Genomic DNA, 23,471 nt, shown 5'->3' on the forward strand with positions numbered 1-23,471 from the left:
ATTTACATACAGTGGTACCTCAGGTTACAGACGCTTCAGGTTACAGACGCTTCAGGTTACAGACTCCGCTAACCCAGAAATAGTACATCAGGTTAAGAACTTTGCTTCAGGATGAGAACAGAAATTGCGCGGCGGTGGTGGCAGCAGGAGGCCCTATTAGCTAAAGTGGTGCCTCAGGTTAAGAACAGTTTCAGGTTAAGAACAGACCTCCAGAACGAATTAAGTTCTTAACCCGAGATGCCCCTGTATAAGCTAAACAAGCTATAGCTTAGGGCCCCATTCTCTTGGGGGCCCCAAAAAATGTAAAGGGGGAAAAACTGGATATACATTTCCAAAATATAAGATAAAAAACAAATAAAATAAAACCTACATACAGCAACAGTTTTGTGTTGTGTAGGCTCCTATGATGTAAGTAATGGGCCCCGCCTGCTAGCCTGTTCCCTAAAATATCATTGGTTTGCTCATTTCTATATATAGGGTGCCCACATTCTGCTATTTAAAATTATTAGTAGTTTGCATCATATATTTACACCTATTATTATTTCATTTTATAGCAAGATTCTAGATTCTAACATTTTAAGTTAGAGCTTAATAATTATTTCACTATTAATATATTTCTTCTTAATTGTATTTCAGTTCAACAATTACTTTGATAAAATACATATTTTGTTATGTGCAAATGGCTTTAGATACTTATTAGGTCCATAAATTACCATATAGCCTATATTCAACGCAAAAAACAGCGACAATTTGTTGTTGACAAAGGACAGCTGGACATATAAAGAGCCCCATTACCTTCAGTCGCTTAGGGCCTCATCAAACCTAAATCTGGCCCTGGCCCCATCCCAGTGTGGCCAAGATCCATGGATGGTGGGATCTGAATTAGACATTGGTGATATATTGATATATAATCCAAAGGCAGTTTGAAGTCCATTTTTTGATATCAAGTTCATAATTTTTGACCTGGCAATATATTGTGCATCATGGGATGGGTGCTATGCAAAAATCACAATGTGGGAAAAACCGTGAAGCCACTCAATGCTTCTACATAGCTCCATCCTTATTTCAGATGTTCAGAAATTTAGCTGGCGTGACATCATGATGTTGAAAACCAGATATCGCCCAGCCCTAATCTGAAGTCCACCAACATATAGAGGACCACAGATCCTCACCCCCCTGTACGGCCTTTCAGGTATGTGGAAGAGGAGTTAGGGATTAGGCATGGGGCTTTGACTGGGACATTCGTGAAACGGCTTGTCACAGGTGGAAATGCAACTGCACCCCCAAATGAGGAGCAGAAATTTAGAATCAAATAATGATGACAGATTGCTCTTAATCAAGCACCAGCTCGCATTGCGCATAGACCACCGGTGCGCCAGGGGCAATATGGCAACCTCCTGAAACAAAGACCTCTTAGGGAATCTGCCATGATGTGATTTTTGTGTGTGCTGTCAGGTCAATTCCGTCACTGCTCTAATCCAACTCTTTGTCTCTTCATCCCAGCAAGGCTTGCGTGATTGCCTAGTGCAATGTTAACTATCATTTAGCCCCTTGGGCTGAAATTATTCCGGTGATTTCTCTTTATCAGATCCAGTCTCTTTCCAGATTGTGCCTTCCAAACCACGTGCAATAACCCGCCCTCTAGCCTGCATGTTGACGGGCTGGCTTTTTCTTCCAGGTATGGCAGGTAATAAGGGATTAACGCATGTTCCTGAAAACCAGGTGCACTTACTAAAAGAGCTGAAATAATAGATCCTAGAACTGTGAGGGACCACAAGGTCTCTGATAATATGGACTTCACACTGCCTTTGGTTGATATATCTAACCCCCTGCAATTCAGGAATCTTCTGCCCAATGTGGGGCTCAAACCCACAACCCTGAGATTAAGAGCCTCATGCTCTACTGACTAAGCTACCCCAGGGCTCACTAAAACTGCAGCTACCCAGGATGCAGTAAGGGGGACCACAGGAGAACATCAATGCAGGATGATGTGACTTTGGAGGGATTCTGTAGGAGTAGATTGCCAGAGGGTTGACTAAGTGACCACTGAGCTCCCATACGACTCATCGATTTTACATCAAAAGCTCATATGAGGACTTTTAGAGCTGGGTGTTCTCTAGACACGTAAGAGTTACACTTGAAAAAAAGCCATGTCAAGGAGCCTAAGAAACAAACCTCACCTCTCCGTGAGCTTTCCCTGGTTGTTTTCTCTCGGGCCAGATAGTCCATTTCAAATTCTGCTAGGCTTGACAGAGTCGTCTTCAGGGTTGTTGGTGCTGTTGACATCACAGTCGGCTCGGCATTTGGCAAATATTCGCTTGCCCCTTTGGAAACGGCTTTTTGCCGCCTCTTCTCTGGCTCTTCCCTTCCTGTTTCCCAAAGCATCAAAAGAAGAAGAGTTATCCCACACAGGAACAGACAATCTTTGGAAGGCGTGCCTGTAACAGTGCTGGTTCTGAAGCGATTTTCAGGGGAAGTTGGGGCACGGTGTGGAAGAAAAAAGCCTCTCTCTTGGCCGCTGGCATTTTGTTTTCCAGAAATACTTCTCGACGATGCTGTGCCATGACATAAAGTCATAAATAATAACAACAATAACAATAAAAATAAAAAATCCAAGGGGAAAACAAAATGGCCGCCAGCATTCATGGGGCCAAAAGGGTAATGAGTTTTGCCTCACCCCTCCAAGATAGCCTGCCTGCCTCCCTAAAATGTAAGAAAGCAAGGAGAATGTGACTCCCCTCCCTTTCACCCTCTTCCCCAAATGTCAGCCGAATGTCCAATTCTTGAACCTTCAGCCCAGGTGTAGTTCAAACCCGCTTTCCTCTTTGACCCGTCCACATACTTATCACAGTTGGCGTGTCACTGCGGGCGGGTGGTGAAGTGGCTTCAGTCTCCAGGGTGTATTCAGCTGCTGGGGTCTCTAAAGGCGCCTCTGCCTTTTCCGGAGCGCCTGTTGGGTGTCTCCTGTTACTTCTGGCTTGGGAGAGATTCTTCAGCTCCTCAACTGCAATGGCAAGAGCGGTGGTGGCAGCATTGGGAAACAAAAACTTGCTGGCTCTTTTGGGGGGTGGCTCACTCTGACAAAAGGGATGGAGCTGCCCTCCCCAGTGTTCCCCCTCCACGGGCTCCACTTTTGCTGAACCCCAGGCATCGATAAATACTCAACCAAAAAGCAGGTCTCAGGCATGGTCTGAACAGCACCCTATTTTGAAGGTGCTCCTCACACATTGGGGTTCTTGACCTCGTACCGGGATTCTGCTTCTACCCAGTGGAGCCTGGTGCATTATGGGCAATGGAGCACCGCCTTGTCAACCTCAGTCAGCCCCCACCTGCCTGCCTCTTTGTTTACAACAAGGGGGCAGTGCTCCCTAACAGCTTTCTCAGTCCCAGTGCTGCCCTTGTGGAATCCAGCAGGGAGGTGGATGGGGGCAAACTAGAATTAATTGGCTCCACCCACCATTTGTTGTGGTCCCATCTATGGCTTATCTCCCTGACTTCCACCCTACCAATCCCAGTGGGGGGCAGACACTACAGCTTCCACTTTTCCTCTCTGAGCTTTGCCTCCATTGGCCAGTTCTCAAGCAACGACTCTGTTTGTTTGATCCAAGTTCTAGTTACAGGTAGGTAGCCTGTTGGTCTGATGTAGTCGAAGCTAAATAAAAAAATTCCTTCCAGTAGCACCTTAAAAAGGTAAAGGGACCCCTGACCATTAGGTCCAGTCGTGGCCGACTCTCGGGTTGCGGCGCTCATCTCGCTTTACTGGCCGAGGGAGCCAGTGTACAGCTTCCAGGTCATGTGGCCAGCATGACTAAGCCGCTTCTGGCGAACCAGAGCTGCGCACGGAAACGCCATTTACCTTCCGCCGGGGCAGTACCTATTTATCTACTTGTACTTTGACGTGCTTTTGAACTGCTAGGTTGGCAGGAGCAGGGACTGAACAATGGGAGCTCACCCCATTGCGGGGATTCGAACCGCCAACCTACTGATCGGCACGTCCCAGGCTCTGTGGTTTAACCTAAGTTTGTTATTGGTATGAGCTTTCGTGTGCATGCACACTTCATAATAATAATAATAATAATAATAATAATAATAATAATAATAATAAATTTATTTATACCCTGCCCTCCCCAGCCAAGACTGGGCTCAGGGCAGCTAACACCAGGTATAAAAACAATTGATTAAAATACAACTTAAAAACAAGATTAAAGTACAACATTAAAATTCAGAGGAAGAAGTTTTGAAGACGTGTGCATGCACACGAAAGCTCATACCAGTAACAAACTTAGCTGGTCTCTAAGGTGCTACTGGAAGGATTTTTTTTTTATTTTGTTTGATCCAAGGATCCCCACTCTGTCCCTGTGCTGCTAGGTCAGCCTTTCTTCTGCTCTGGACCTGAAATTGCCCCCTAGCCAAGACTTGAGCATCACAGTCCGCAGCACCGAGAGATCAAGAGAGCGAAAGCCACACTTACTCACAAATTTCCTCTTGACAAAGAGGGCCTCCTGAGAACCGTTGAGGATGTAGATCTGCAAGGTATACTCTTTCGTGGGACTCAACCCTCCCACCGTCGCTTTGGCGGTCTTGGTTTTCAGCATGACCTCCTGCTCAGAGTCACCTGGAGCAGCCGGAAGAGAAGACCATGAACTTTTTTCAATAAGGAACATATTGCCTGACTCTTGATTGTGGGAGTCGGTCCCTTCGAACTCTGCAATTCTATGTAACCTATTGCCTGACTCTATATGGTGGGAGATTTGAGGCACATCCACTTTGAGTGTTCCACTTTAGCAAAAGAGAGGTGAATGTTGCCCTTTAATAAACCACAACGATCCCCATAGAATTAATTGGTATAACATGGAGCCAAAGCCTGAACAGGCAGCCTATGAGCATATGCAGAGCGTCTTGCCAAAAGAAAAGAGATGTTCAATCGTGAAGCTGCACAGTATGTTCTATTGGACTTCAGATGGATCAGTCAACTTGGAGTATTTTTTATTTAAAAAATGTGTTGGGTGTTGAAAGGGGAAGGAGCATAAACAGAGAGCCTTGCAAAAAACCAAAGGAGGAATGCAGTCATGAAGTCACCTTAATGAGACAAGGAAAGGAAGCCTCTGGGCATATGCTGAGTGCAAGGTAACCTGAGGAGCCTGAGTTACCAGACTTCATATCAATAAACTCTCACGGGATGGGGAAAATGTAAAACAAGAGTGCCATGGGTATTGACAGGGGAGGAAACAGTGAAACCTGCACATACCCCTTGTGTCAAAAAGGCAATGATTTAACAGCAGCTCAGCCTACTGCAGAGCTTGCAGATATGTCTACAAAAGTGCTTTTAAAAAACCCCAAACCGCAGAGCTTCAAAGGCTGCAGTATGTACACAGACTTAACCTTAGAACCTGAAGCTTCTGTCTGCTTTTTCATAAAGGTCCTAAAGTTCTGGACGTTGGCTTTGGGAGAAATCCCAGGCAAACCAACCTTTGCAACCCTGGTCAGTATAATTAACTCTTCTTTGGCTCATCCCTTCCTATATTCCAAAGCATCAAAAGGAGAAGAGTTATCCCACAGCTACAGACCCTACCTCCTTAGATTATGCAAGTATGAACAGAAGAGGAAATCTTGCAGGGTCCAACTAGGTGCCTACAAGAAGCTCACAAGAAGGACTTAGAGGTTCTAAGCAGATGTTACTCAGAGGCATACCACTCCTAAGGCTGCAATTTTCATGTTCATAAGCACATTAGCTTTCTCATTTCACAGCAAACATGACGGATATAAACTATGAACACTTCTCACTGTCTTGTGAGCAGCTTTTTTTCTAAAGGCAAGCACAATTAAGCAGCTGAGTTAATTACATCACAGATAATGTGCTCAACGGATCAAGAATGCGGTAGCACCCACGAAAGTCTTGGAATGCACCTAGAGGAAGTTTGTATCTGATATTGCAAACCTATTATTATTATTAGCTCAAGGGGCTGGAATGACAAGCCTGCATATTTTCCAAACTTGTCGGAATTAAAAACAGGAGGGGTAACGATCCAAGAGGACAGGGGAAAACTTTGAAAACACAGAGCTATTCCACCACTGACCACAACTGTGTATGCACTATACCAGGGGTCGGCAAACTATGGCCTGGGGGCCAGATGCAGCCCCCAGGCTTGTAAATCCGGCCTGCGGACCCTGCCACCCGCTCGGTCAGTCCCCTCGTGCTGCAGATGCCTCGCTGCGTGGGGACTAACTTCCACAACACTGGGACGGCTTCTGGGTAGGCGGCGACACTGGCACGGCTTCGGATTGGCTGCAGGAAGTTTCTTTGGAGGTTTGTTTGTAAACCAAAACAGGTTGTAACTCAAGGCTATCACCAATGGGGGCCTCAAAAAAAAAAAAAGGGTTGTAATAAAAAAAAAATGGGTTGTAATCCAAAAAAAGGACACGCACTTCTGGGTTTGACATGGTTGTAATCCAAAATGGTTGTACAGTGGATGCTCGGGTTGCGAACGTGATCCGTGCAGGATGCACATTTGCAACCCACGTCTGCGCATGCACGGGTTGAGATTTGGCACCTCTGCACATGCGCAAAGTGCGATTTAGTGCTTCTGTGCATGCGCAACTGCTGAAACCCGGAAGTAACCCATTCCAGAACTTCTGGGTTTCGGCAGTCTGCAACCCGAAAAAACACAACCTGAAGCCGCTGTAACCTGAGGTATGACTGTAATCCAAAACGGTTGCAAACCAAGCTACCACTCTATCTTTCTGGGATGAAACGCACCCTGACCTCCTCACCATGTACCTGCCATGGGCTTCACGCGAACTTTGTATCCGTTGGAATTTCCTTCTGTTTCTTTCCATTTCATCTGCAACCTGTCTTCTGAGAGGACAGTCAGTTTCAACCGGTTTGAGCCTGGGGAGGAAAGCATCAACGCCTTTTAAACTGGAGACAGAGAGGTGCTTTCTTTCATACTCTGGGGAAGCGTGGGGTAAGGCGACCCTGCAGGGAAACTGGTCTCAAGGTTATATATTGAAAGTAATGCCTTGAACTTGGCCCGGGAGCAAAAGTTGCAGATCATGCAGGGCTGTGTGTGTGTGTGCTTAGCCTGGGATGAGATTGCTGGCTGGCTGCTTGCCTTTAAGGGTGAAGGTCGTGCAAGTGAGCATGCACATGCATGGAATCGGGTCCCATTCCATGTGCTCTTTTAGTCCTTGAGGTGTTTTGTAGTTTAATTGGGGAAATTCCACTGGAGTATACTAAGTGCTCTCTCAGCTCCCTGATGGGTTGATCATTAACAGTTGTTGTTCTCTGCTAGCTAACATGTGAGTGTTTAACCTTAGATCAGGATACAAATGTATTGAATTTCAAATTGCCATTTTGAAGGAAATTGCCTTTAGTCTTTGTTTAGGCTCTGTGAGGGGGAGAGGCCTCTCCAGGACCTCAACAGCCTTAGGGGTTGGAGTGCAGACTAATGGAGCCTGTGAGAGAAAGAGAGAGAGAGAGAGAGAGAGAGAGAGAGCTATATTTGTCAGCTCTGATTATAAGTTATTTTACTTCTTATAAGATGCTGAGTCTCTGCTTGATGTGAACAAGATATTGTACAACTGTTTTTTGGTCTGTTTTGAAGGAAGTTCTGCAAGTAATATTTTGACTCAATCTAATGGGTCTAGACCCAGGGTTGGCAGGATTTATCTTGCCTGGGCCAGTTCACTCCTGCGGAGATCACTTCCGGCACTGTGGAAGCGAGTCCCCACTTCGCGCGGCGTCGGTTTAGTGCAGCAAGCGGGAACTCGCCAAGTGGGTGGCTCGGTTTGGGGGGAGCTCATGGGCCCTCTAAACGACCCCCGTGGGCCGCTTGTGGCCCATGGGCTGGAGGTTGCCGACCCCTGGTCTAGACAATTTTTTATTCCAAAAAAGGAGTCAGTTTTTATGTATCCAGTTGCTTCATGCTGCGCAGTATTAATATCTGCAATATGTTGAATCCAGTTTGGGGGCATATAGCATTGTCTGCAGCCAGCTCTAGCAGACACCAAGCCATTTGGATTTCCGCAATGCGTTCTATGTGGGGCTTCCCTTGCACTTCATCTAAAAGTGCTACAGCACGGTTGCTGGCAGGAGTGAGACCCCATCGGTATGTAATGCTAATAATAATAATAATAATAATAATAATAATAATAATAATTTTATTATTTATACCCCGCCCATCTGGTTGGGTTTCCCCTGCCACCCTGGGCAGCTCCCAACAGAACACTAAAAACAGAATAAAACATTAAACATTAAAAACTTCCCTAAACAGGGCTGCCTTCAGATGTCTTCTAAAAGTCAGATAGTTGTTTACTTCCTTGACATCTGATGGGAGGACGTTCCACAGGGCGGGCGCCACTACCAAGAAGGCCCTCTGCCTGGTTCCCTGTAACCTCACATCTCGTAGTGAGGAAACCGCCAGAAGGCCCTCGGAGCTGGACCTCGGTATCTGAGCAGAACGATGGGGGGTGGAGATGCTCCTTCAGGTATACCGGGCCGAGGCCGTTTAGGTCTTTAAAGGTCAGCACCAACACTTTGAACTGTGCTCGGATATATACTGGGAGCTAATGTAGGTCTTCCAGGACTGGTGTTATGTGGCAGTCACTCCTAGTCACCAGTCTACGCTCTTTCAAGTATACTGGGTTGAAGCCATTTAGGGCTTTAAAGGTCAGTACCAACACTTTGAACTTTGTCCAGGCTGAGCGATGGGGTTGGAGACACTCCTTTAGGTATACTGGCCCGAAGCTCACATCAGGATTGCTTTTCAAAAACATGAAGCAGCTGAAATATCCAGCAAGACATGCGTGAGTAGAGCACTCTATACAAAAATGTATCAGAACATTGAGGCAGGTGTGTGGAATTGCAATAATTCAAAACTTGAAAAACCTGGGGAAAGCTTGTATAAGAATTATTAGGGCATCGTCCTCAGGCTCCCAGACATCCTGGTTTGATAGGGAGGAAATATTTATGCAAGGGAGAGTATTCCATCGCAAAAGCCCCCACCTGCAGCTCCAAGAGCCCCCAGACAGAGCCGATTTGCCACCTGAGTGAGGAAAAAGGCCAAAGGCATCGAGTGCCTGGGAAAAGAGGTGAACCAGCATCATGCTAGGAATTCCAAAATATCCTTTTAAATTAAACATTTTGGAGAGATGCAGCAATTCCAGTTATCCTGCTGAGCATGCAACTTTAGCTGGCAGCTTTGAGGCCACCTGTTTGGAAAAATGCGAAACTAGAGAAAGTGTAAGTAACAGCACTCGACAGCCTTTAGCTCAGCAAGAGCGGCAGGTGTGTGACTGTGCACAAGCTCCCTTAAACTTCTTTGCAGGGAGGAAAGCTGCTGAATCGAAAAATGCAGGATTATGAAAAGAGAAAGTACTGGCTTCTTAAATAGAATCATAGAATCATAGAGTTGGAAGAGACCACAAGGGCCATCGAGTCCAACCCCCTGCCAAGCAGGAAACACCATCAGAGCACTCCTGACATATGGTTGTCAAGCCTCTGCTTAAAGACCTCCAAAGAAGGAGACTCCACCACACTCCTTGGCAGCAAATTCCACTGTCGAACAGCTCTTACTGTCAGGAAGTTCTTCCTAATGTTTAGGTGGAATCTTCTTTCTTGTAGTTTGGATCCATTGCTCCGTGTCCGCTTCTCTGGAGCAGCAGAAAACCACCTTTCTCCCTCCTCTATGTGACATCCTTTTATATATTTGAACATGGCTATCATATCACCCCTTAACCTCCTCTTCTCCAGGCTAAACACGCCCAGCTCCCTTAGCCGTTCCTCATAAGGCATCGTTTCCAGGCCTTTGACCATTTTGGTTGCCCTCCTCTGGACACGTTCCAGTTTGTCAGTGTCCTTCTTGAACTGTGGTGCCCAGAACTGGACACAGTACTCCAGGTGAGGTCTGACCAGAGCAGAATACAGTGGCACTATTACTTCCCTTGATCTAGATGCTATACTCCTATTGATGCAGCCCAGAATTGCATTGGCTTTTTTAGCTGCCGCGTCACACTGTTGGCTCAGTACTTTTGGGGAGCAAGTGGAGAATCTCGATTAGACCATCTGTTTAAAAGGGGGTGTACCATTTGTGGAAATCTGCTGTAATGGTTGAGATGACACATTTTCAAAGTTCTGGTTATGACCTACACAACCCTATATGCCTTGGACCCAGGCTAACTGAAGGATCATGTCTCCCTATAGGAACCTGCCCGGTTGCTAAGATCCTTGGGTGAGCAATTCCTCTCAGCCCCAAGGCAATTTGACCCTCAGTCTGGAAAATAAATAAATCCACAATTATTTCACTGTATCTCATATAACACACTGCCAATCCACCAGCTGTTTACAATACATGCTTTGAAGGCTTTGGAAATAATAACAATAGTTGTTGTTGTTGTTTATTAGAATTTATAAGGAGAAATACAAAGATTATTGTCTCTCCCTTTTTTTGGTCAAAGCTAAAATATTAATCCAGAGGCAAAAAAGAGAAAGGGAAGAGGGAGAGAGAAAGGAAGGAAGAGATAAAGGAATAAGGAAACTTTTTTTGCTTTGGACAAACAATTGTGTTGAACAGTCACACATCACCAAAAGAAGATGGCAACGACTTGCATAAAATGTGCAAATTGAAGTTTATATGTATATATGCAAAATATTTGGAAATAATTAGCAAAATTTAAACAGAAGTATGATATATCTTTGCATAGTGCAGGAGGCTGTGATCAGGAGCATGTAGGGTTTGATCAATCTCCTGCTATCTGAGGGTGGGCATCTTCAGGTCTCTTCCTGCTTTTCTGCTCTTTATCTTCAAGGCAAGCTTGGACGAGGAAACCCTTCAAATAGAGGACTGTCCTCTTTAAAGAAGGACACACAGCCACCCTAGAAACAGTTCAACGTGTGTTTGAACTCTTCCTGGACCCGGACTGAACCTCTTGAGAGTGCAAGAGGTGGGAGGGGGCAGGAATCGTGTGCTTGAAGACACGCAAGCACACACAGGAACACAGAAATGCACACCTACATATGTTTAAGAGCATTTGGGTCTTCTCCAACTCTGCTACTGAAAATTCATTTACTGGGGATGCCAAAGAATAGCTAGGCAACATGGGGGCTTTGGCATATAAGCACTTTCTCCTCTGGTGTGCTACAGCCACACCTCATTTGAAAAATCTCTCCATGCAAGAATTGGTCAGGTGTATTGCAGTTCTGCAATGAAGCCCCCAGGCTTCAGAAAAGTTGCCATCTTGGTGCCACCTGGATAGACCATCAGTGGTCCAATGGGACATAACAACTCAGCCTCACATCTGTGTGCTTTTCGAGATACACTTCCAGCTTCCTGCAAGGAAATTATTTTGGGAGGAAACAAAGCTGAGATTCACAGGCCGCCCTGGTCAAAGCAGAAATGAAGGGCATTCCATTCTTTAGAGGGGCCCATTGGCATCACCACACTGGAGCAAAAACAGGGACAGGAAGCCAGACAAAGAGGGGATTCATTTCCTGATCAAAGGAGAGGCTATTTTTGCTCAGCTTGCTCTGACCAGCATCCAAGTTGTCACTCTGGGATCCCCAAAATGAAGATGCAGGAATGTTGGACGCCGATTATGAAAATGAAGAGATTTTCCAGTGTTTCCTGATGACCAGCTTGTAAATGGGCTGCAGCCCTTTGAGATCCTGTAAATCTTCTTTGAGGTTGTGTCGTGGCAGCCCAACAACATCTGAAGGACGGCAGGTTCCCCATCTCTGTGCTACCACGATAGATGCCATGATAGAACCTGAGACCTTCCAAGGCTGATCAATGACCCATCTCCATGGAACAGGTGGGAAGTAGGCCTAGGTCATGAAGCAAATCCAGCCCTCGCTCGCAGGATCACTTGAACCATGCAGCACCCTTGAACCATGCAATTCAAGAGAGAGATTATTTTTTCTTACCGGGTTTTGGTCACCTCCAGCACATGATTTGAAGAAGAAAAGGCTGGGTTCTCTCCTTACCTTGACCACACGCCTGCAAGGTGATGTGAGTTGCCAGCATTATGCAGGAAATCCAGAAAAAGTCAGGAGCAAGCATGACGAAGACCTAACATGTTTAAAAGAAGAAGAAGAGTTTGGATTTGATATCCCGCTTTATCACTGCTCTAAGGAGTCTCAAAGCAGCTAACAATCTTACAACAATAAAACATTAAATAATAAAATCAGCAATAAACTAAAAACAGATTAAAATGTGCATCAATATTCTAAATACCTGGATAGGTTTGTCTAAACAGAAATGCTTTTAGCAGACACTGAAGAGAGTAATAATAATAATAATAATAATAATAATAATAATAATAATTTATTATTTATACCCTGCCCATCTGGCTGAGTTTCCCCAGCCACTCTGGGCGGCTTCCAACAGAATATTAAAATACAATAACCTATTAAACATTAAAAGTTTCCCTTAACAGGGCTGCCTTCAGATGTCTTCTAAAAGTTTGGTAGTTATTTTTCTCTTTGACATCTGGTGGGAGGGCGTTCCACAGGGCGGGTGCCACTACCGAGGAGGCCCTCTGCCTGGTTCCCTGTAACTTGGCTTCTCGCAGTGAGGGAACTGCCAGAAGGCCCTCGGTGCAGGACCTCAGTGTCTGGGTAGAACAATGGGGGTGGAGACGCTCCTTCAGGTATACTGGACCAAGGCCGTTTAGGGCTTTAAAGGTCAGCACCAATACTTTGAATTGTGCTCGGAAACATACCCATGGCTTAGGGCCTCATCAAACCTAAATCCAGCCCTGCGCCCACCCCTGATCTTCCACCTCACTCTGCCTAATGAAAGGGCCGGCACAGCATTAAGAACTGACTGAAGGATAGTCCCAAGACACACATTTTAAATCACTAGATGACAGCAGCAGGTTGACTACTTAGGCACTTGAAACACCAGTTATGCATTATATGCAAGCTGCATTGCGCTTATTGCCTCCTGATAGCTGAGGGGCAGTAATTTAAAATCAAGCATGACCGAGTGAGCCCAGGTGTGGTACTGTTCTTCTGCAGGAAGGAAGGAAGGCCTGAAGCACATGAAAACTCAGCTGTTTCTGCTGCCGTCTATGATACGGCCTCACTTCGTCACGTCAAAGACTGGCAGAATCCTGCACACACAGGGCACCAACTGTTCCAGGGCCAGGCGTCTTGGCCATGACCACCATGTTATTATTATTATTATTATTTTGAATGATCTTTATTGGTTTTACAAGTTTCACAATCATAATACATATCTTGGTTCTTTTAACCTTTATGCTTTTACTCTATCGAGCTTGTACTGCCCTCCAACTGTTAACGGAGAAATCTGAGGGCTCCCTTGGACAAAAGAACAAGGACACCAGTCAGGAATACCAGAGCAAAACAGCAGCCAGTAGGCTTGGTCTTTATTGAAGACTGTTTCGACAGGACTCCCACCTGCCACAAGGTGGAACAAGATGGAAGCCCCATACAAAAGAGAACCCAAACTTTTATTAGCTGCTAATCCCCAAGTTACACATCCCCCAAAACTACATCACTCATACATCATGGTTACATCATGAAAGGAGAGGTCTGGTGGCAGTAATCTGAGCATCCTGGACTCCCCATGCTTCTCCTTGCCCTCCACTAAACACCCATCAAGTGTAACAAAAGAGATATTTGCATTTCCCTGTTTCCCAGCCAAGTTAATCACACCCCTTTGTCTTCATCTGGGTTTGTTATTTCTGGAATGGCTACCTGTCTGGCACTCAGGTATCAGGATGCCAGGGATTATCACTCAGGCAGAGGGGCTGCTGAGTAGCTGAGCTCACATTTCTATATGAATTTCTGAAGTTTTCCCAGTGAGCCAGTACATACATACATTTATCAGTGAATTTGGTATCGTGCAGCAAAGGCCCTTTGAATAGATAGGAAGAAACTGTGATGAAGTGTTTTGAGGGGACAAATCACAAAAGTCACAAAAGTGATTGTGCTGATTTTGGTAGTGGGCTGCATGTTCTTGATATCTGCTGGAGGGGCAACCCCCACCCCACCCTATACATAAATTCCTGCAACACCTCCTTCTTCTGGTTTCTCTCTGTTTCCTTTTATCTTTGTTATATTTACATTCTATGTAAACTTAATACTATAGAATAAAATTGCCTAAGTGTTATTAATGTACATCCTTCGTTGTTGTATTATATTGTTTCAATTCCCAAAGTCCAACCAAATGGTTCTTAATAAACATTATGAGGTCTGTTTCAATCCTGCGAGTGTCTTTATTTTGTGTACATTTCTTCTCTATGCATGCTAGAAATTCCATCCATTCTCTTTGGAATATTTTGCCGCCCTGCTCTCGGATTTTTCCAGTCAATTTTGCTATTTCTGCGTACTCCATAAGTTTCCGCTGCCACTCTTCAACTGTGGGTGTTTCGTGTTGTTTCCATTTCTGTGCGAATAATAGTCTCACCGTGGTAGTAGCATAAAGGAACAGTTTCTGGTCCATCTTTGCCACCTTAAGGTCCATGAATAATCATAGTTTAGAGGTCCCAGGCCCTAAGGAAGTCAGATTATCCTCCACCAGAGCCAGGGCCTTTTCAGTGATGGCTCCGACCTGGTGGAATGCTCTGTCCCATGAGACCAGGGCCCTGCAGGATTTAACTTCCTTCTGCAGGGCCTGTAAGACAGAGCTATTCCACCTGGCTTTCAATTTGAACTTAGCCTGATCTTTTATTCCCCTTCATCCCCTTTTTATGAAGATTACCCGCTCTGGGATCCCACAGCTAATTCTCCGCTGGTCTCCTCGCTGGCCCAAATAGGACTAATTTAGCCAGCTAGCCCTGGTGATCATCTAATGTTTATTGGATGGATTTTCCCCCTAAATTGATTTTTGAATTCTGAATTTATTGTTATTCACATTTTATTCTGTATTTTATGCTTTTTTTTTTTTTTCATCAATTAAGTGTTTTAAATTTGTTGTTAGCCACCCTGAGCCCAGTTTTCTGAACCGGGAAGGGCGAGGTATAAATAAAATTTATAATAATAATAATAATTATCATCATCATCATCGCTGAAGCTGGATAGAGTGGACGAGACCAAGAGTGGGTCCAACAGTCAAGAAGATGGCTTTTGCAAATGTTGTAGAGGGATGGCAGGGGCAGATGGGGCTAGACAACCTCGGAAGGGAGAAGGACATTTCCAAGCACAATTCAAAGTGTTGGTGCTGACCTTTGAAGCCTTAAACGGCCTCAGCCCAGTATACCTGAAGGAGCATCTCCACCCCATCATTCACTGAGGTCCTCCTCAAAGGGTCTTCTGATGGTTCCCTCGCTGCAAGAAGCAAAGTTTCAGGGCCTTCTCGGTAGTGGCGCCCTCCCTGTGGAATGCCCTCCCATCAAGATGTCAAGGAGATAAAGAACTACAGTTTTCAGAAGACATCTGAAGGCAGCCCAGTACAGTGGTACCTCGGGTTAAGAACTTAATTAGTTCCAGAGGTCCGTTCTTAACCTGAAGCACTATTTTAGCTAATGGGGCCTCCCACTGCCACTGCGCCACCGCTGCGCAATTTCTTTTCTCATCCTGAAGCAAAGTTCTTAACCCGAGGTACTATTTCTGGGTTAGCGGAGTCTGTAACCTGAAGCGTCTGTAACCTGAAGCGTCTGTAACCCAAAGTACCACTGTATAAGGTAATTTTAAGGTTTGACATTTTATTATGTTTTTATATTCTGCTGGAAGCCGCCCAGAGTGGCTGGGGAAACCTAGCCAGATGGACGGAGTATTATTATTATTATTATTGAAAACTCTGATCCTAAACCTCCACTGCCTTGGGGAACATTTTCAAGAGAAGAAAAGGCTGAGGGGTAAACCCTAAACAAATCCAGGGTGGAGTTTGTAAGATGGTTAGATGGCATCTTGTGTGGCTCCTTCCGGCACGTCCTGCAGCCAAGCTGGTGCCAAGTGTCTTGCTTTGTTTTCCTTTGGACCACATCAGTGAGACTGAGAGGGGGGTCTTGTCATCTGGGCAGCCCAGGACCTCCAGACACACTGCCCAGGCTGGCGCCCCAAGGAGGGCACTTTGGCGCCGCTAACACAGAGGTTTGGCTTCACCCCCAAAGGCACACTCCATTGTCTCTCGAGGCAGACGGTTGCCAACATACCAAATCCCATTTAGTAAGTGCTAAGGAATGGGGCCGATCAGAGTAGACACGGCTAGGATTGCATTTATTCTCACATTTATATCGTAAGAAGAGCCAATGGCTCAACTGATCCAGAATCCTGTTCTCACAGCAGCCAATCAGATGCCTATTTAAAATGAGGCTACTATTTAAAATGGGCTACTTTTAAAATGAGGCTGCATTTTAAATTGCATTTTAACCTGTATTTTAATTTTTTTCTCCCCACTATTATGTTTTTACTGTAATTTTACTGGTGTTAGCCGCCCTGAGCCCGGCTCTGGCTGGGGAAGGCGGGGTATAAATAAAATTTTATTATTATTATTATTATTATTATTGTGTACTGAGTTGAATATGACCCAAATTGCAGCAGTCTGATTGGTCCTGGAACAATAGGATTCAGAATACAGCAGCCTGATTGGTCCTGGAACAATAGGATTCAGAATGCAGCAGTCTGATTGGTTCTAGAACAATAGGATCCAGAATGCGGCAGTCTGATTGGTCCGCAGGAGCCACCCAATCCAACTCCAGCCGGAAGTGAATCCGCAAACTGATTGGCCTACAGGAGAATCCCGGAATTAGCCAATCACGTGAAGCCCATTGTGTAAATAATGTATATAAAGCAGACATTTCGGGGGAACTTCCATTCCTCCTCACCACTATGAGCTGAATAAAGAGCAGGAAATCCACACTCGACTCTGAGTATATTTCTATTATTATTACCAGTGGCGTAGCGTGGGGGGTGCAGGGGGGGCCGGCCGCACCGGGCGCAACATCTGGGGGTTAGGGTTAGGGGGCGCAAATCCACGGGTTAGGGGGTGCAAATTACTTGCCTTGCCCCGGGTCCTGACAACCCACGCTACGCCCCTGATTATTACTGGAAACTCACAAGAGCAACGCTCTCCTCTTCTGTGGTTTTCAGCAACTGGTATTCAGGAGCAAAAGTTTTATGGTCAAGTGGGGATTTGGCCCCTATCTCTAGGGTCCCAAGTCCAATGCTCAAATCACCACACCACTTAGATTAATTACGCCCCTCGTTTAGTAATAATAATTGTATTATTTATACCCCGCCCATCTGGCTGGGTTTCCCCAGCTACTCTGGGTGGCTTACAGCATATCAAAAAACATAAAGCACCAAGCGTTAAAAACCTCCCAATAGAGGGCAGCCTTCAGATGTCTTCTAAAAGTTGTGTAATTCTTTGATCTCCTTGACATCTGAAAGGAGGGGCGTTCCACGGGGAGGGTGGAACAAAAATGGTAACAAAAATGGGGTTGGGAAGGGGATAGAAAGACTAGAAATGGATGGGATGGGCTCCTCAACCAACGTAGTGCAGGCACTCTTCACATGCCCAGATGCTCAGGTGTTGCCATAGGCTGTTATGCTGAGCATCAGAAAAAAACCTAGGAAGTCAAACAGGAGCCACTTTTGCTGAAGGCAAACAAGGAAATTGCTCAGGAGGAATCTTGCTTTAAAAGCAGGTATGTGATCATGGCCACTGGTCCCATCACCTCCTGGCAAATAGAAGGGGAAGAAATGGAGGCAGTGAGAGATTTTACTTTCTTGGGCTCCATGATCACTGCAGATGGTGACAGCAGTCACGAAATTAAAAGACGCCTGCACCTTGGGAGAAAAGCAGTGACAAACCTAGACAGCATCTTAAAAAGCAGAGACATCACCTTGCCAACAAAGGTCCATATAGTTAAAGCCATGGTTTTCCCAGTAGTGATGTATGGAAGTGAGAGCTGGACCGTAAAGAAGGATAATCGCCGAAAAATTGATGCTTTTGAATTCTGGTGCTGGAGGAGACTCTTGAGAGTCCCATGGACTGCAAGAAGATCAAACCTCTCCATTCTGAAGGAAATCAGCCCTGAGTGCTCCCTGGAAGGACAGATCCTGAAACTGAGGCTCCAATATTTTGGCCACCTCATGAGAAGACTCCCTGGAAAAGACCCTGATGTTGGGAAAGATGGAGGGCACAAGGAGAAGGGGAGGACAGAGGATGAGATGGTTGGATGGTGTTCTTGAAGCTACCAGCATGAGTTTGACCAAACTGCGGGAGGCAGTGGAAGACAGGAGTGCCTGGCGTGCTCTGGTCCATGGGGTCACGAAGAGTCGGACACGACTAAACGACTAAACAACAACAACAACATGTGAAACCTGGATGTTAAGTCGTATGAAGCCGAAACGGTCGAACCCCGGATATGCACGCCTTTGCAAATTTTAGTTACATTGAGCAATCCAGCACCGTAACAGCACAAAACATGATCTACTAACTTCATTTTTCTATCTTTAAACCATAGAATAGGAGCCCTGCCAAAGCAGGACCTCAAAAAATTATTTACGAACTCATAAACGCTCCTCCCCACGGAAATCTTTAGTAAAAGGCGAAAGATTTATACGATCTGAGGAGAAGCCAGAGTATAATTCTGCTGCTACCAGTAGTCCAGGGCACAGGATCAGAGCCTGACCATCAGGTTAGTGTGTCACGTAGGTTATCCCCCCGAAAGCGTTCGGCTGCGAGCAAAAATAAGGTGAAGGAGGGTCCCTAGTTCTTTCCCGCGGTTACAGAACCGGACTCTCACGTTAAACACGGAGAAATCGCGCCCTATCTCCGCGCAATGCATCACGGTCGAAGCAAATGCAAATGAGGCCCCCGCCCCTTCCAGGTGTCGGCCCCGCCCGTGCAAGGCAGGCGGTGCAGAGGGTGGCTGGGCTCGCCCGGCGCCTGTTTGCGGAAATCAGAGAGTGGAACTTTTCAGTTTTCAGCTAAAGCAGAATTCCTGCTGGTGGCTGCAGATCACGCAGCTGGAAAAGAGATCGTTGAAGAGGCCAGTTCAGAAGTTGGCAAAGTTGCCTGTCTGGAAGCCCATCTCCACCTTAAACCCGGATAAGCCTTGCATCCTTCATCCCCTCCTTAGCGATAAAACTGTCAGCACTTTTTGCAAAGCTAAGCCAAGCATCCGGTGCGGTTTCAGATGTGTGCTAAGTTTCCCCGCATTGCAGGGGGTTGGGATAGATGACCACTGGGGAACCCTTCCAATTCTGTGAGCCTACCAATTCCATGAATCTATCCTAGATTATCTGGTGTTGGTTGTTGAGAAAGTGAAATGCACTCTGCACATGCCTGCTAGTTCTAAAGAGGGGACCCAAAGCGGAGGCCTGACTTTTGCTTCTTGGGCGGGGGGGGGGGGGGAGTGTTGACAGATGGTCCGTTCTTGGATCGGAACCACAGTGGAGACAAAGGGTTCAATCTCCCCTCCCTCAAAGAGGGATGGGTGGATCTGTCAATTTAAATGTACAATACGATACGATACAATAATCTTTATTGTCATTGTCCCATGCAGAACAGCGAAATTGAAAAATCTACATCAGACATTCAGAAACCAACAAGCCTGCTATCCCAGCCTGGTTAACCCCCTGAAAACTCTGATACCCCATAATTAAATACAATATACTCCCATAGAGACTACCTTACACTGCGTTTAAAACCAAAATCACATTTGGATAGAAACTGTTTCTCAGGCGGCTAGTCCTAGTCTTTATAACCCTGTACCTTCTTCTAGAAGGCAGAAGCTGGAAAAGATCATTTCTGGGGTGCACACTATCCTGCGCTATCTCTGCAGCTTTCTTATGGCACCTGGAAGCATAGATTTGATCCAAGGTGGGAAGAGTGCACCCAGTTATTCTCTCCGCAGTCTTTACAACCCTGGACAGCATTGATTTTTTCCCTGACCGTGCAGCTCCCAAACCACATACAGAGACCATAAGTTAATACACTCTCAACAGTACAATGGTAAAATGCCATCAGCAGGTCCTTTGAGAGATTATTTTTCTGGAGGATTCTCAGAAAATATAACCTCTGCTGTGCTCTCTTCATCAGGTCTTTATTGTGTCAGTTTTTCAGCCCTAATTTCAGTTCCACATTTCTGCAGCAATTCACATTTTTTAAGGGGGGGGGGACTCAGGAAAATTCATCAGCATTTTAGTACAAATTTAGTACAAATTTCTCCTAATATACACATCTATGTATCCAGTTTTGACAAGTACAGACAATCAATTTCCTCCAATAGCATGCATTGTTCCATGTTGATTTCATCAATCAGGCACACTTTCCCCTAAAATATGCATTGTTGTACATATTGCTTGGTTCGAGAACTGCCCTGCAAAGTTGGGAAATGTGCAAATTTCAATGGATGGTCCAGTTTTGCTTCCCGTATGGTTAGTTTCTTATTCAAATGCAAAGTTGAAATCTCTCCCATCCTTACCTGCAAACCAGAGGCTCACACAAACACACACATTCCCCCCCCCCCAGCTGCTAATAATAAATGAAAACCAAGCACACAATGGTGAATCAAATACTAAACGTAGTCTTGTTTGGCCCTAAGAGAACTGCAAGAATACCCAGAAGAAACGTGGTCATGAATGTTGTGCAGAAAAAGGAGTCCGCACTCCACCTCAGGAGATTATCTTTTTAAAAAGGAACGTTGTTTTAGAATCATCTAAGGGGAGTGACCTTACGGGTCATCTAGTCTCAGTGCAGAATCTTGCACTCCCGGATGCAACTACACGCTCCCTGAGAGATGACAAACCAGCCCTTATAACATCCCGGTGATGTCGCCCGGAATCATCATATTGCAGGTTTGAATGCTGAGAAAAGGCTTCCTTATAGAAGAACCGTAGGTGAGTTTACAGCTAAGGAGATGTTTATCTCGGAACCAGGGACTTCGGCGTTTACAAAGCACTCAGTTCCATTCACTACAGGATAAAAGTTGGCTCACAACTCATCACACCAGGCACTAACAGAGCTAAAACACAACGGTAGCAGGCACACACACACACAACCTTCATTTCCTGACCCAACATTTCAAAATCCCACTAGAGTCCCCTATAGCAAGTCCAATTTGCAAATAACTATAAATTGTGAATGAATATCTGTCACAAACCTGGAGTCTTTCAGTGAGTGAGGTTCTTCCTTAAGTTGGCTGCGATGGTTTGAAGAATCTGAGTACATTCTTGATATCTGAGGAAGGAAGCCAGCGGCTTGTCTGCTGCCTTTGAGCTTTTTTTCATTCTGTCTGATTTTTTTTATTGTGTGTGTGTGTAAGATTTCGTGCACAGATGTCAGAACTGCTGATTGTTTGGGGGGGGGGAGCAAAAGTTTCCAGGGTATACAATCAATAAGAAAATAAATGCAATTTCTTTTTTTAAAAAATAAATTGCATGAAACATCAGCGATACAGTGCAAAACATAGTCTTTCCAATTGCTCACCCTGCAGAATATCTCCAGACCTCTTCAAAGTAGCTTCTTAGAAAGCCAACCTAAAAGCCTATGTGGTTGATTCTTCCAGGGGTGCAAAGGGTCTGGGTTCATAAACTTTGGAGTCTATGCCCTAAGGGGAAATAACCAGTGCCAGATTTACGTATAAGCTAAACAAGCTATAGCTTAGGGCCCCACTCTCTTGGGGACCCCCAAAAAAATTAAAGGGGGGAAAAAGTGTACACCCTTCCAAAATATAAGATAAAAAAATAAAATAAAACCTACATACAGCAACAGTGTTTGAGTTGTGTATGGACCTATTGGGTCCATAAATTACCATATAGCATATATTCAGCACAAAGAACAGCAACATTTGGTTGTTGACGAAGGACAGCTGGACATGTAAAAGACCCCATTATCTTTAGTAGCTTAGGGTCTCTTCAAACCTAAATCCGTCCCTGGAAATAACTGTAGAGGATTGCATACCCAACTTCATCAATACACTGCAAAACATCTAAATAAATAAAAATAAACAAGGGGGGGGAGATATGAATATTGACCCCCCCCAAGAAGATATTCAGCACTTCACTATTTCAAAGTGTTGTACATTTCCAAAATATAAGATAAAAAACAAATAAAATAAAGCCTACATACAGCAACAGTGTTTTGTGTTGTGTAGGCTCCTATGATTTAAGCAATGGGCCCTGCCTGCTAGCCTACTCCCTAAAATATCCCTGGTTTGCTCATTTCTATATATAGGGTGCCTACATTCTGCATGGACTGGTTGCACGGCAACATATGCAAATGGCTTTAGATGCCTATTAGGTCCATATATTCAGCACAAAAAACAGTGACAATTTGTTGTTGACAAAGGAGAGCTGGACATATAAAGGGCCCCATTGCCTTCAGTAGCTTAGGGCCTCATCAAACCTAAATCCGGCCCTGGGTCTGAGCATATGACGCTGATCCTGGGCCGACTACACTGGCTACTGATTAGTTCCTTAAACTTTAAATGGCTCAGGGCCACAACACCTCAAGGACCACTACTCATATGAACTGATCCGGACTCTGTGAACACCATCGGAGGCTCTTCTTTGTGTATCTCATCCACAAGAGGTCCAAAGTGAGGCAACACGAGAACGGGGCCTTTTCTGCAGTGGCTCCCTGTTTGTGGAATGCTCTCCCCAGAGAGGCTTGCTTGGCACCTTCATTACATATCTTTAGGCACCAGGCAAAAAACCATTTCTCTTCAACCAGGTGTTGGGCTCATTAAACAATCTATGGCTTTTTTAATTTGTTTGTGGGAGGAGAATAATTGGTTTACTTTTGTCTTTTTTCGGCGGGTGTTCTTTTCGTTGTGAGCCAACCTGTGATCTTTGGATGAAATTTGATAAATGTAATAAATCATCATCATCACCATCCAACTTCCATTTAAAAACATCCAAGGAAGGAGATTCCACCACCTTTTGAGGGAGTCTATTCCACTGTCAGAAAGTTCTTCCTGATATTTCGTCAGAATCTCCTTTCTTGTAACTTGAATCCATTGGTTCAGGTCTATTGGCAGACAGCAGTTTCCTTTCTAACCGGTGTGTATGTCAGACATTGGTTCAGGTTCTACCCTCTGAAACAGGAGAAAGCAAGCTTGGTCCATCTTCCATGTGACAGCCCTTCAGATATTTGAAGATGGAGATCAAAATTTCCCCTAATTTTCCTGCTCTCTGTAGCTGCTCCTGTTAACAGCTTCCAGGATAGAATGCTCAAAGCATCTCCCATTTGCTGTCTAAAACAATACGATATGATACGATAATCTTTATTGTCATTGTCCCATACAGAACAACGAAATTGAAAAAATCTACATCAGACATTCAAAAACCAACACGCCTGCTACCCCAGCTAGGTTAACCCCTAGAAACTCTGATACCCCATAATTAAATACAATATACTCTGACTTGCTCTGTCCCAGCTCCTGCCAACCTAGCAGTTCAAAAGCACACAAGTGCAAGTAGATAAATAGGTACCACTGCGGTGGGAAGGTAAACGGTGTTTCTGTGCACTCTGGTTTCCGTCACGGTTTTCCATTGC

The 23,471-nt window shown here is 45.1% G+C and overlaps 1 protein-coding gene across 1 annotated transcript in view; it reads right to left on the reverse strand.

Moving 5' to 3' along the window:
* The window catches only part of COL20A1 (collagen type XX alpha 1 chain), a 156,308-nt gene that overhangs the window by 128,112 nt on the left and 4,725 nt on the right, over positions 1-23,471 (reverse strand). Inside the window, exons 2-6 of the mRNA XM_081010996.1 lie at positions 11,981-12,065; positions 6,779-6,889; positions 4,472-4,615; positions 2,843-3,004; positions 2,181-2,369 (exon numbers count right to left, since the gene is read on the reverse strand). Coding sequence (XP_080867122.1) covers positions 2,181-2,369; positions 2,843-3,004; positions 4,472-4,615; positions 6,779-6,889; positions 11,981-12,056 — 682 coding nt within the window. The 5' untranslated portion in view covers positions 12,057-12,065. The remainder of the gene's footprint in view (positions 1-2,180; positions 2,370-2,842; positions 3,005-4,471; positions 4,616-6,778; positions 6,890-11,980; positions 12,066-23,471) is intronic.

Source organism: Podarcis pityusensis, assembly GCF_964106645.2.
Source record: "Podarcis pityusensis genome assembly, chromosome: 6".
NCBI lineage: Eukaryota > Metazoa > Chordata > Lepidosauria > Squamata > Lacertidae > Podarcis > Podarcis pityusensis.